This window comes from Echeneis naucrates, chromosome 13 (assembly GCF_900963305.1).
Source record: "Echeneis naucrates chromosome 13, fEcheNa1.1, whole genome shotgun sequence".
NCBI classification, from domain to species: Eukaryota; Metazoa; Chordata; class Actinopteri; order Carangiformes; family Echeneidae; genus Echeneis; species Echeneis naucrates.
The window spans coordinates 20,231,870-20,243,094 of record NC_042523.1 but is presented as its reverse complement, the minus strand read 5'-3'; the positions used below and the strand labels follow the sequence as shown (position 1 = coordinate 20,243,094).

Here is an 11,225-nt window from a genome sequence, read left to right as displayed (position 1 = left end):
CACGTTTTCAGGAATTATGGTTAGCATTCTGATTTCAAATACATATGCAAATAAAAATCAACTGACACACAAAAACTCTATCAGGTGTTCCAGGCTCAAGGGGGGATTAAGAGGGCCGGGGAGAGTTTATTCACCAAGCAGACTTTGGGCTACATCGAGAGATTACTAACCAAACAATAGTCTGCATATGAAAATGGTTTTAGGTGTATGCACAGCATCAACATTGAAATCCTAATCACTGCACCAATCTTATTTCACCTTCGTGTCTTTCCACGAGTGTGAGTGGCAGACGGCAGCGACGTGACGTCATGACGTCGCACGCCGTCTGTTTACTGTGAGAACGTGTTGGGGGCGCTAACGGTTCATATGTTTCACTTTGTAAACACACTGAATACCCCCCCCACCCCCCCTCCACCAACCCCCGACTCCATCCCAGCCTCTCTGTAAGAAGACTGTCCGCACAATGCTGCGGCAACCGGCCGTGACAGCAGCCTCATGTTAGGGGGACGTGTTTTTTGTTTTGTTTTTGACCCGCGGTCCGCGACGCCGGAGCTGAAACCGGATATCAAAACATGGAGTTAGCTTGAAGCGTCCACAACAGCTATGCTAACCTTAGCACGGCTAGCCAGCCCTGTGAGGCACACGGTGTTTCTAACGAAGCGGAACTGAGTGTTGTTGTCATCTCGCTGTAGTTGAACTTGTGTTATCGGTCACATTACTGGCAGCTTGGCTTTTTTTTTTTTTTTAGTTACGGATGCCAAATGGGCCAGAAACGAGCGTGTTTTCTAACGGAAGCACCCCCGCTGGCTCTGTAGCTCGTCGGCTAACAGCTGGTGGTGGTGTTGTTGTTGTTTATCACTGCTGGGGGCGGCACAGTTTCTCTACACAACTTGCTTTCTGAGTGATTGTTGCTGGATGGGGTGGAGTTTTCGTTAGTGTCGCCACACAGGCCGGAATAACGTGAGGTTGCCAGCTGCTGCCGGCGCAGGGGACAACGTGGCAGACAAGATGTTGTTAAGGAACTACTGGAAATCTCGACATAAAAACGGCCGTGGACCTGCTCCCTGCTGGATCCGGCCTGGTTTGGCTGCCGTGCTCTGGTTCTGTGTGACCCAGTTAGGCTCCGGCGGCGGGGCGGTGGGGGAGACCAAAAGTGTGGTCCAGAAAGATGCAGAGTTCGATGTCACCTACAATGACACAGTCACAAGTGAAAACCAGACCATCTATGCTTTTAACCACACGGTCTCCAGGAACAAGGCGAGTTTACCTTTTCTGACTACTAGATTTCCATCTCTTTCAGTGAGATCAAGCAATGTCACCTCATCTCTTTGTCCCTTTCTTTGGGTTTTAGACAGAAGGAGTGCGTCTGTCGGTGGATGTGTTATCACAGGATTTGGACAGCACTATCCTGTTTGTGGTGAGGCAGAAGCAAGCTGTGCTGTCCTTTCAAGTCCCACTTATCCTAAGAGGCCTGTGAGTATCCCATCTTTACAAGAAGCTCTCAAAATCAGCATAAAACACTCAGGAACTGTATTTTGTTCCTGTCTCTTAATCACATAATCAGAAACACCTCTGGACTCTGAACAGTCCAACATTAATTGCTTTGTGGAGTGGGAAAAAAATTATATAAACTGAAGAGTGAGGCCACCGTTAGTTCCTGCAATAACTATATTTGTGTGCTATATTCCTCAGAGACAATAGACATTACAGTAAGTTGGTAGATTTGAATTTTGTATACAGTTAGTCAAATCTGCTTACAGTATTATGATGCTTTGTGGATTACATACTCAAAAATTCTGAGCACACTGAGTAGTTTTCAGTGGATTGTGTATGTCAAATCGAGCCATGACGTGTGCAGCTGCTGGAATTCAAACGGAATTTGAGCTGCATCTACCCCCTTAGTGAACCAGAACGGAAATGAAACACATTGCATATCAACAGAAAATGCATGATGTCCAACTTGGATCAAAACTAGTTTATAATGTTTATTCTTCAAACTAACTACACAGTAGCTGGGGAGTTTCAAGACTGTTGTTCCTTTGACAGCAAACAGTTATGACTCCAGCTCATGTGATGAAAGTTGTTTGGTGTAGGGAGCTGTGAGCAAATATGTTAACACAACAGTAGGTGTGGGAGAGAGAGGTAATAAAGCTTAACTTTAACTGTAATTGCATTCACTGTTTTTTTTTTTTATTTGAACCATTCAGGAATATTTATATTCCTAGTAGCAATGAAACAGTAAAATCTTGTCAGCAGTCAGTTTGCCCTGGATTGTACCTCAGTGCTAATAGGACAAACAGTTTTGCTAATCTGACTTAAATCTTGTGAGATTTCATAACAGGTTAGAAGTTCAGTTCTAACCTGTGATGTGTCTCCCACAGTGTGAGATACTCTTTGCGATTGTGCAACAAAAGAATGGCCTCAGCAGAGTCTTGCTAACACAGTCCTGTCCTGTGACCATCCATAATTGACCAATCTTCAATAAACCTTGAACTTTCACTTCCTCCTTTGGCTGCATGACCAAGGAACCAAGCTTACTGTAAATACAGATACCCAAGTTTCATTTCAACCTCACCAAGTTTTGATTAAAGCTATGTTGTTTTTTTTTCCAAGATACATCATCTAATTTGTTAAGCTGATTCTTCAACAAAAACTCTTACTAAAATGCTAGTAAATGATGTAAAAGTCAGAATTAAGTGACAGTCCAAGCTGTGCATCGGCAAACAGCTCTCAATAAATTATTAAACACATATGCAGCATGTGGAGAAAAAAAAAGGTTTTGCTCATTCCCCTTTAGTTTTTCATGAAAATTGTATCGCTGTTCTTTATTTTCTGTGTGTCAACTTCTTCCTCTCTATGCATTCCTGCTTCCAGCTACCAAAGGAAGTACCCTTATAATCATGTGGGCCGTACCTTGTGTCAGCCTCCGACTCGGGCTGCCTCTGAGACCCAGTACTTTTTTGTGGATGTGTCTACCCTTTCCAGCCAGGGTACCAACTACCAGCTCAGGGTCAGCCGTGTTGAAAGCTTCACCCTTCAGTGAGTACCATTGGATGGCATATATATTATAAATATAAGGCCTTTGCCACAACGCTGACAACTACTGATTACCTTGCTGGTATTTCTGGTCTGGCATAATATTTGCACTTTAATTACAGGACAGACAAGAAATTCAGCTTCACTGCATCACCATCTCAACCTCAGGTAAATATCTTAAAACCACAGCTCTATGTGTTTTAGTTTAGACTGAGGACATTTGGTCACAGTAATGTAGATAACAGAGGCACTATGCACTGATAAAAAGACACCCGAGAAGCTGTGGAAGCACGTTAAAAGGGGGGTTGATATGTATGAATTTTTGACAATCAGTCACCATGTGGTAACCATGTATTTCTAATTTCTCTTTCCATCTTGACCTCTCAAATGGACCTTGTTATCCATCAAGTTTTTTTTTTTGGGTCTTTGAAATGATCACTTCCTCTACAAACAGTACAATTGACAGTGAAGAGAGACGGTTGACTTTGTCTAAATCTGTGAAATCTAAACCCTCAGAAAATGCACTACATGTACTTTACTATCCAATCCCCTGAGATTGTTCCCTTCCTCATATTTTCTCTTCTACCCTTTCCCAGTACTTCAAGTATGTCTTCCCAGACGGGGTGGACACTGTGATCGTCAAGGTCAATTCAGACATGACCTTCCCCTGCTCTGTGATGTCAATCCAGGACATACAGGTACAGTTACTTCCCCTCTTGGTCCCCTCAAACCAGACAGCCATTGTCCTGTTGTGGCTCCTATCATCTCGGTCAATGTGTTGGAGCACAGTTTAATTACAGTGAGCTGTGTCAGAGCAGGGCATTTCTTCCTTCTCTGTTGCCTTTAATCTTGCCGTGCTTTGTCTTTTTTGACTTAATATTTCCTGCACGTCTCTTCTCAGTGTCCTGTCTATGACCTTGACAACAACGTTGCCTTCATTGGGATGTACCAGACAATGACCAAAAAAGGTGCCATCACTGTGCAGGTAATGTTCCACACAGTCACGTACATTGGAAGCCTAGACATGTGGAAGGATTACATATAATGTCTTCTCACGTGTGCTGTTGCATCTCGTTCCATCTCTTTTCAGAGGAAAGATTTTCCCAGCAACAGTTTCTACGTGGTGGTTGTGGTGAAAACAGAGGATGAAGCATGCGGAGGCCCACTCCGCTTCTACCCTCTACGACCCGATGAGCTGATTGATGCCGGCAACCGCAGCAAGGTCCTTGATGTGGTGGTCACCCCCGCCATCAACTGTGAGTCAGTCTGAGATGTCGTTGCCTAACTTAAACGTATCAGGATGCACAAATGACGCTGCCTCTAATCACAGTCTTTACTGTGCAACGTTAGTGTTGCAGTTATGTCTTTTACATTTGAAACATTAGAAATTGAAACACAAGAAAAGCAACGGAATAGTTGTCAAGTTCTCTGGAAAATGGATATTATATGTCTTTCACTCGTAAGATGGAGGTAATGACGATGCATCATGTAGTTCACTAAAGGTCATGACTCATATTGAACAGGTTTAACTCTGTCTTCCTCTACATGACACAGCAAAGGTGTATGTGATGGGCATGCTGTTCTGTCTGGGAATCTTCTTCTCCTTCTACCTGCTCACCTTCCTGATGGCCTGTGTGGAGAACAAAAGGTACGGTTTGGTACTTTTGGTCTGCAACCAAAACAAGTGTTAGTCTGAGTTTCCACATAAAATTCTACGCTGTTGGAACTTGTATGTTGTCAGTTTTTGAAATCTTGTTGCCCTGTGAGAGCTGCACTATGCAGAATGCAAATCATGTTCATTTCTATCTCCCTCTCTGTTTGTGCAGAATGAATAAGAAGAGAGAGCTGTTTCAGAATCCCTCTGACATGTCACCTGCTGAGACAGGTAGCACAGCTCCAAGCTATGATGGACTGACCTGATAGGGGTTCATGAGGGACTGTGTCGGGCGTACCATTGGGTTAAAAGCCATAAACAGTGTCTGTAGAATAGATGTTGTACAACTTGGATGCTTGACCAGTGTGTGTACTGAATGTGTCTTTCATTCTCTCTCCCTCATGCTAATGTGGGGTTCAGCCTCTCTGCTTGGGAAGAACGGAGATGGTATAATTACACAGTTCCTCCATTTATGCACTTGCTGCTGCTTGTCACACTGTGTTGCTTGTCTTCAGATACTCTGCGCACATTAACTCGTGTACTAAATCACCATTTATAGTTTTAAAAGAGGATAGAATCGATATCACTGGCCATAGTGCTCTCTGGACCGTGTGGTAGCATAAACGTGGCACAGGTCCAAGAGAGTCAAGCTTTTATGGGTTACATCACAGAGATACAGATAAACATGACTCATCTGCTTACTTATCTAACCATCACATATTCTCATTGTTCTGTTTTCACCATAATGTGATCCCTCCATTTCTCCTCGCAGCTATATGGTGTTGGCTGAAGAAACACACAATGTATACATTTATAGTCGACAATGCTAACAATATGATAAACCAAAAAAAACAAAACACTGTTGATGTGTTTGTTTGGCCCATAACCGCCTCCCAGTGTATATCTTTGTTTTGGTCACTGCTGTGTTTGCTGACCTGATTTGATTTTAAAGAATTGACTCTCACTGCAGTAAGCACCTCTATCACAGATCAGCCTCTGCACCATCTCACCTATTCACTGAAATAAGTTCGAATGGTTTCAGTTTTTTTTTTTTTTTTTTTTTAACAATACGAGCCAGAAAAACACTTTTTCAATTCCCTCCCTCTTCTCTGCATGTGTCAATGTCTCAGCTTCCTCTGTTTGTTTACTAACAATTCATCTGCACTGTTGCTATAGTTTGTAGCAGTGAGGCTCTAACAAGTTTCAGCCGTAGTAGTGCTTGTTTGTGCATTTCGATATTTGCTTGGTGGGAGTTTTAAAGTGTGCACTCATGTCTTCACAGGCAAGACTCCAGCCTCACCATATGAATACGGCTCCTTTGGTGAGTTTTTCAGTTTTTGCTTTGGTGTAAATCTTAATTTTTGGGGAAATTTTATCAAGTAACCTCTCCTCTTCCTCACCAGCTGACAACGGCAGCACTCTGAGCTCTGAGGCCATCACCGACAGTGCCACCTCAACCGACAACAACTACGGATATATGGGTATGGACAACAATAGACACAAGTTTGTGTTTGACCTGTTACTGTCCCTCTGCATGGTTTTTCAGGTTGCCATGTTTCCAAGCAGCTCTAGTCCCCTCACTGGTTTTCCATGTGTCTTTGTTCATCAGGACAGGAGCCATTCAAACGTCGATCAATCCTCAATCACCTTCACCACATAGACATCCGTATCGGTGACACTCTGCCACATGATTGGCTGAATCAGATACTAGATTTGCACCAAACCAATCAGCACTGAATGAATCATAGATCAGTGAGAGTTCGACGTTAATGCCATGAAATGGCCAAATTCCTAATCTATTGGTGAAATTAACAGCAAAACCATATTGGAGGTAGAAAGATTAGAGTCCCAGGAATATGGATTTCCAGTTTAATTAATGGCAAAATTGCAAACAAATATGAAAATTTATTTGTTTCATGGAAATTTCTTTTAACTAATTACCCATCAAAATTGCTCAGATTGTGCTTCCTACGACTGAAAGTGTCTTTTTTGTTTGACATCTTGTCCTATTCTCTCCTGTATCTATCAGAGCGGTCGTTGGACAGCGTTGGACGAAGCAGGCAGGAGTCTCTGAGCTCTGTGGAAGAGGATGACTATGACACGCTGGATGACATCAACTCAGACAAAAACATTGTCCGCACCAAGGTGTTCCCCCCCTTTCCGACTTAATACACACTACTCACTTCTTATTCTCCTTATTGTAATGCAGGTTACAGAAGATATCAGACATGTCATGATGTTTGTTGCCTTTTTCTACCTGACAGTCAGTAATTCAGTCCTCGTATTATTGTAGAAATTTCTGTGCGTGGCTGACCTGGCCCGCAAAGACAAGAGGGTCCTCAGCAAGAAATACCAAATATACTTCTGGTAAGAGCATCACAATATTTTACAGTGTAGTTATTTCTGTATAATGGATAGGTTTGAAAGCGATATGAAATAAGAGTCTTTGCCAAAATCCGTCATCATATATCTGTAAAGGTCTAAAGACAATCTTCTCTACAGGAACATCGCCACCATTGCTGTGTTCTACGCTCTGCCCGTCATCCAGCTGGTCATCACCTATCAAACGGTGGGAGGAAGAAACGATTTCTCAGGTTGTTTTGTAAGAAAAAGCAACATGTTAAACTTACTCTCTGCTCCTCAGGTCGTCAACGTCACAGGAAACCAGGACATCTGCTACTATAACTTCCTGTGTGCCCATCCCCTGGGAGCTCTGAGGTGTTTAGGAGCATTAATGAATTAGGACATCAGCTAATGGATGGCCGTCTTTAACTGTGTTAAAACCCTGTATGTTTTTCTGTGCACACACAGTGCATTCAACAACATACTTAGTAACCTTGGCTACGTGATGCTGGGACTCCTCTTCCTCCTTATTGTCCTCAAAAGAGATATTGTCCACAATCGAGCCCTGGTCCGCAACGATCTCAATGCGCTGGTAAGGCGCCTGATCTGTAGAGCAGACACACTGTAAGGCAAACAAATGCGTTCAATGTCTGTGATTCGCCCGGCCCATACATTTGTTCATACATTTCTAATATTATCAAATAATGAACCGTAAGCTTATCTCATGTGGCCGTTCAGATTTTGTTATTTTCTGAACATGTTTCTGTTCTAACATTTTCTGAACCACAGCTTCAGCCGGCTTATTACTTAAATAAGAAGCAGGATAGAAGGAATGGGCCCATTATCATTCACACAGCACTTTTTGATTATTAAGGAGTTAACTTCATTATTTATTCAAATTCACTGCAGAATTGTCAACCCAGCTTCCCCCTCCCCCCCACAGGAATGTGGCATCCCAAAGCACTTCGGCCTCTTTTATGCCATGGGAACTGCTCTGATGATGGAGGGCTTGCTCAGTGCCTGCTACCACGTCTGTCCCAACTACACCAACTTCCAGTTTGGTAAGCGCTGTTAATGTTCCATATTGCTTCTTTGTATGGTGGAAAAATACCAGCTGTAATTTGTCATCTGATGTGAAACTGGTATCCATCACACAGATTTCTGTTATGCTGGTAATTTGCAATAGAGACAGCAAATCTAACCTGTAACCCGGTGATAAGAATCTGCACTGACTTCCCTCTTTTTCTTTTTCTGATAAAATGGAAATGTGTGTGTTCTTTTCCTCCTTTTCCAGACACCTCATTCATGTACATGATTGCCGGACTGTGCATGTTGAAGCTGTATCAGAAGAGACACCCAGACATCAATGCGAGTGCTTACACTGCCTACGCCTGCCTGGCTGCTGTCATCTTCTTCTCTGTGCTGGGGGTGGTAAGTTCGCACCACAAACTTGACAAGGCCTTAGTGATCTTTAGTGCTCAGGACAAATTATTGGTGGTGCTGTTTTGCTTGCAGGTGTTTGGAAAAGGAAACACAGTCTTCTGGATCATTTTCTCAGTGATCCACATCCTGGCCACTCTCCTCCTCAGCACACAGCTCTACTACATGGGCCGATGGAGACTCGGTAAAATCACCACTTAAAATCTGTACTAAGTCAGTGGAATATATTTGTATTGTTCATGATACTTTACTAAAGCTGTGGGTCAATGAAACACTGTTTCATTGAAATGCGCTACAATTTTTAGAAGTACATTTTAGTTGTACATTCAGAATATTATTTTCCTCCAAACAGTTTTTAAGCGTCCATGCATGCACGTGTAATGTGAATATATGTGCCTGTATATATACATTGAAAATATTTATGAAAAAAATATTAATCCCAAATAAAACTATTTCACAGATTGACAATATATATATAAGAATCCATATATTTTAATTGTGTATATATTTATGGCTATACTTACAAAAAAGATCATCATTTACATAATTTTAACTGTTCCATACAAATTTTCTAGATGCAAAACACATACATCTTTATGGATGTGACTATATCCCGCTATAGACATCCAAAGGAACATCTTGACTCTTGCTGTGCTGCAGAGAAGCCTGATGTGTTTGATTTGTCTGTTTTTTACTCGTGCCAGACTCCGGAGTCCTGCGCAGAATGGTGTACATCATCTACACGGATTCCATCAGACAGTGCAGTGGACCCATGTACATCGTGAGTATTTCTTATAGGATTTGATTCTTGAGTTAATCCTACATCAGTCCCTCAGTGGGAATGTTTTTTTTAAATAAATTCTCGCATTGGCCAGGAATCAAACCCCGGCCTCCAGCGTGCAAGGTGAACCACCGATGCACTGATCGGTTGTGTGCAAGTTAATGGGAAGAAATTGAAGACAGAGCAAAACCTTTACATGCCACAATTAAATAAATAATATAGCCTTCCATTATCTGATTTCTTCGGCGGGGGGTGTAATCATTGTCTGACCTCATCCAGTGCGTTGATAATCTACGTCCAGGCTGTTAAACACTGGTTGGTTCCGTATGTAGCTGAAGATGAATTTCCTGTAAATCATCTCCTCTGTTCTGCTCATCATTTAGGACCGGATGGTTCTCCTCGTAATGGGGAACATAGTCAACTGGTCTCTGTAAGTTAATAAAATTTAGAAAATCCAAAGTTTTTCTGACTTCCTGCTGACCTTCCACTCCTCCTGCTCCATCTGCAGGGCAGCTTATGGCCTCATAGAGCGACCCAATGACTTTGCCTCCTACCTGCTGGCCATTGCCATCTGCAACCTGCTGCTATACTTTGCCTTCTACATTATCATGAAGGTGCGTTTGAGTTCAGTAACATTTATGAAAAAGAGCAGGCACGTTATCTGAAGCTGTTCTTTCTGTGTGTGTGTGTTTAGCTGCGGAGTGGTGAGAGAATCCAATGTCTGGCGTTGGTGTGTATCCTCTTCACAGCTGTGATCTGGGGATTTGCACTGTATTTCTTCTTCCAGGGTCTCAGCACCTGGCAGGTCGGTATATATTTAGTCACAGACAAGGAGAAACAAACTTCAGGTCAGCGTTAAATAACAGTTGACTGTGTGTGCACGCTGCCACAGAAAACCCCAGCAGAGTCTCGTGAGCACAACAGGGACTGCATCCTGCTTTCGTTCTTTGACGACCACGACATTTGGCACTTCCTCTCCTCCATCGCCATGTTCGGCTCCTTCCTGGTATGATTACGTCTGCTGTGGCAGGTGAAGTTATAGTTTCAGGCTCTAACACATCACCTCTTTTGTCCCGTGTAGGTCCTACTGACTATGGATGATGACCTTGACACCGTCCAGAGAGACAAGATCTACGTCTTTTAGATTTGTCAAATCTTCTGTGAAGAGCCCTGCTCTTCTTCTCTGCCTTACCCTGTCCATTAGTGTTTCTATCATGTTCTTAAAGAGCACAGTAGCCTAAAGCCCCGCCCCCAGTCTGGCCCTCCAAGACTTTAACGAGTTCATCTCTGCAGCCAATCAACCAGTCAGAGAAGGGCTGCGGTGCCCCGTCCACCACTTTGTATTATGGACACTAATGTGCCAATGAAGAGCTGGATCGACATCGAGTAATGTGGACATGTTTCATCCTCTCGCTCCCACCGTCGATATTGTTGTAATCGATGTTTACTAACTGCTGACGATGAAGAAAACAAAACAATGTACACAAAAAAAAGCCCGTCCAAATTAACTTATTTTATACTGTCTGCATTACATTTGACCTGCAAGTCAACAATGCATTTTGAAATAACTGTTTCTATGCTGTTTATATGCTGTGTGTGCGCGCGTGTGTGTGTGTGTGCGTGCATGTGTGTTTACAGACATTAAGATGAGAACATGAATCCTGTCCAGTCTGTCAGTGGCCTTTCAATGTTCTAATCATGTTAGTCACATACTGTGCTCTGATTGGTCAGTTCCTCATGCTAGCCACCTTTCTCACTGGAGAATATCGATGATGATTGTATTTACTTCTCAACCGCCCGCAAGTCTGACTGCGAAGGTATTTTTTGCACTGTAATGTATGAAGAAAAAAAAAAGATGACTTTAATGTCAAGCATTGCAATGAGCAGTTACTGAATAAAGGTCTCATTTTCAAGTATGTTGCTCTTTTTTCTTTGTGTGATGCTTTAGTGCCACAAATGGACTAAACACAA

General features: G+C 42.7%; 1 protein-coding gene across 4 annotated transcripts; it reads left to right on the top strand.

Annotated features, from left to right (window-relative positions):
• The first annotated feature begins 415 nt into the window (after positions 1-415).
• Positions 416-11,134, top strand: sidt2 (SID1 transmembrane family, member 2). 4 transcript variants are annotated; one of them, XM_029518120.1, is made up of 27 exons: positions 1,009-1,257; positions 1,352-1,473; positions 2,875-3,039; positions 3,159-3,204; positions 3,633-3,734; positions 3,938-4,021; positions 4,127-4,292; positions 4,591-4,684; positions 4,863-4,921; positions 5,111-5,137; positions 5,973-6,011; positions 6,094-6,171; positions 6,300-6,362; positions 6,720-6,835; positions 6,984-7,057; positions 7,193-7,259; positions 7,335-7,408; positions 7,502-7,625; positions 7,977-8,094; positions 8,328-8,464; positions 8,549-8,657; positions 9,178-9,254; positions 9,638-9,684; positions 9,763-9,868; positions 9,949-10,059; positions 10,147-10,260; positions 10,336-11,134. In XM_029518120.1, the coding sequence occupies exons 1-27, from the start codon at positions 1,009-1,011 to the stop codon at positions 10,396-10,398; spliced, it is 2,631 nt and encodes an 876-aa protein (XP_029373980.1). In that variant the 3' UTR covers positions 10,399-11,134. The 4 variants fall into 4 exon arrangements, with proteins under 4 accessions (XP_029373977.1, XP_029373978.1, XP_029373980.1 ...); XM_029518121.1 differs by lacking the exon at positions 6,300-6,362; XM_029518117.1 differs by lacking the exon at positions 6,300-6,362 and having other exon boundaries at positions 416-1,257; positions 8,328-8,657.
• Positions 11,135-11,225: the final 91 nt, after the last annotated feature.